At 65.0% G+C, this 1,433-nt stretch overlaps 1 protein-coding gene across 1 annotated transcript in view; it reads left to right on the top strand.

Annotated features, from left to right (window-relative positions):
- Positions 1-1,433, top strand: part of NOP53 (NOP53 ribosome biogenesis factor) — a gene marked incomplete at its 5' end in the record, with an annotated part of 7,417 nt that overhangs the window by 3,674 nt on the left and 2,310 nt on the right. Inside the window, 2 exon segments of the mRNA XM_077747178.1 lie at positions 135-334; positions 910-980. Coding sequence (XP_077603304.1) covers positions 135-334; positions 910-980 — 271 coding nt within the window.

Below are 1,433 nucleotides of genomic sequence, written 5' to 3'. Positions count from 1 at the left end.
CGGCGGGGGGGGGGGGGGGCCGGGGGGGGGGGGGGGGGGGGGGCGGGTCAGGAGGGTCCAGGAGCCCCACCGGGGGAAGCCAGGCCTCCGCTTCACCCACGGCCACTCCAGCCTGCTGCTTTTCCTCGCCCCAGTGTCCTCGCCCACCAGGTCCCCAACGCCAGGAAGCTCAGACGGAAGGAGCAGCTTTGGGAGAAGCTGGCCGAGCAGGGCGAGCTGCCCCGGGAGGTGCGCAAGGCCCAGGCCCGGCGTCGGAACCCTCCTGCCGTCAGAGCCAAGCCAGGGCCCCAGGACACCATCGAGCGGCCTTTCTACGATCTCTGGGCCAAAGACAGTGAGTACCCTGGCTGTCACTTGTGGGTGGGGACTGGGCTGCCTTGCACAGCTGTGTGGGTTGTGCACTGCCCAGCATCTAAGGGAAGTGCTCCACAAGTGTTTATTTGATGATCCCCTCCAGAGTTCAGCCTTTTTTTTAAAAATTTATTTCTGAGAGAGAGAGAGAGAGAGAGAGACAGCATGAGCCGGGGAGGGTCAGAGAGAGAGGGAGACACAGAATCTGAAACAGGCTCCAGGCTCTGAGCTGTCAGCACAGAGCCCGACGCGGGGCTCGAACCCACGAATCATGAGATCGTGACCTGAGCCGAAGTCGGACGCTTAACTGACTGAGCCACCCAGGCGCCCCCAGAGTTCAGCATTTTAAAGTGCCTTCCCCTTCTTGAGGGCACCCCCTGCCCCCAGCCTTGCCTCCCGTCTACTTTCTGGATCTGTGCATGTGCTCTTCTGGCTGGTGCTCAGAATCCCCTGGAGTCTGAGAGTCAGTCCTTCCCTCGTCTGCGCTTCAGTGCTCTCTGTGAAGGGGGAGGGACTGGAGGGAGCCCTTCGGGCAGCCACCCCTCACTGCCTCCACAGACCCCCTGGACCGGCCCTTGGCTGGCCAGGACACCTTTTTCCTGGAGCAGACCAAGAAGAAAGGAGTGAAGGTGAGTCCATGGCCGCAGGGCGTCCTGGGTGACTGGTCGGAGGAGGACTGGGGTGACAGGAGCTGCCCTGCGCCTCGGTCTCCGCCTGTGGCCAGGCCCGTGCGTGCAGGAATCCGGGGCCCCTGGACCTGAGGGGAGAGCAGGCGGGCGGGCAGCAGGAGGGGCTCCGGGGCCGTGAGTGAAGGTCGCTGGAAAGAGGCCTGTCCTGCCCGGTTCACCTGGGGAGGCAGCTGTACCTAGATGGGGGGTCAGGGAACTGGGGGGACACTNGTGCGGGGGGCTGGGGTGGGGAGGCCGGTCTGGTGGGAGGGAGCACCACCTGGGTTCAGAGTTTTATTTCGAGTGGTTCTGTGCAGGAGAGGGGGGGCCAGATGCGGGCCTGGAGGCGGACACTGCCCTTGGGTGGGGGGCGGGGAGGGGCTGCTACCCCCGGGCTTCTGGACACCGAGGGCC

Source organism: Crocuta crocuta, unplaced genomic scaffold, assembly GCF_008692635.1.
Source record: "Crocuta crocuta isolate KB4526 unplaced genomic scaffold, BGI_CrCroc_1.0 scaffold334, whole genome shotgun sequence".
In the NCBI taxonomy this organism is placed as follows: domain Eukaryota; kingdom Metazoa; phylum Chordata; class Mammalia; order Carnivora; family Hyaenidae; genus Crocuta; species Crocuta crocuta.
Note: the sequence above shows the minus strand (reverse complement) of the source record. Positions and strands in the feature narration are given on the sequence as shown.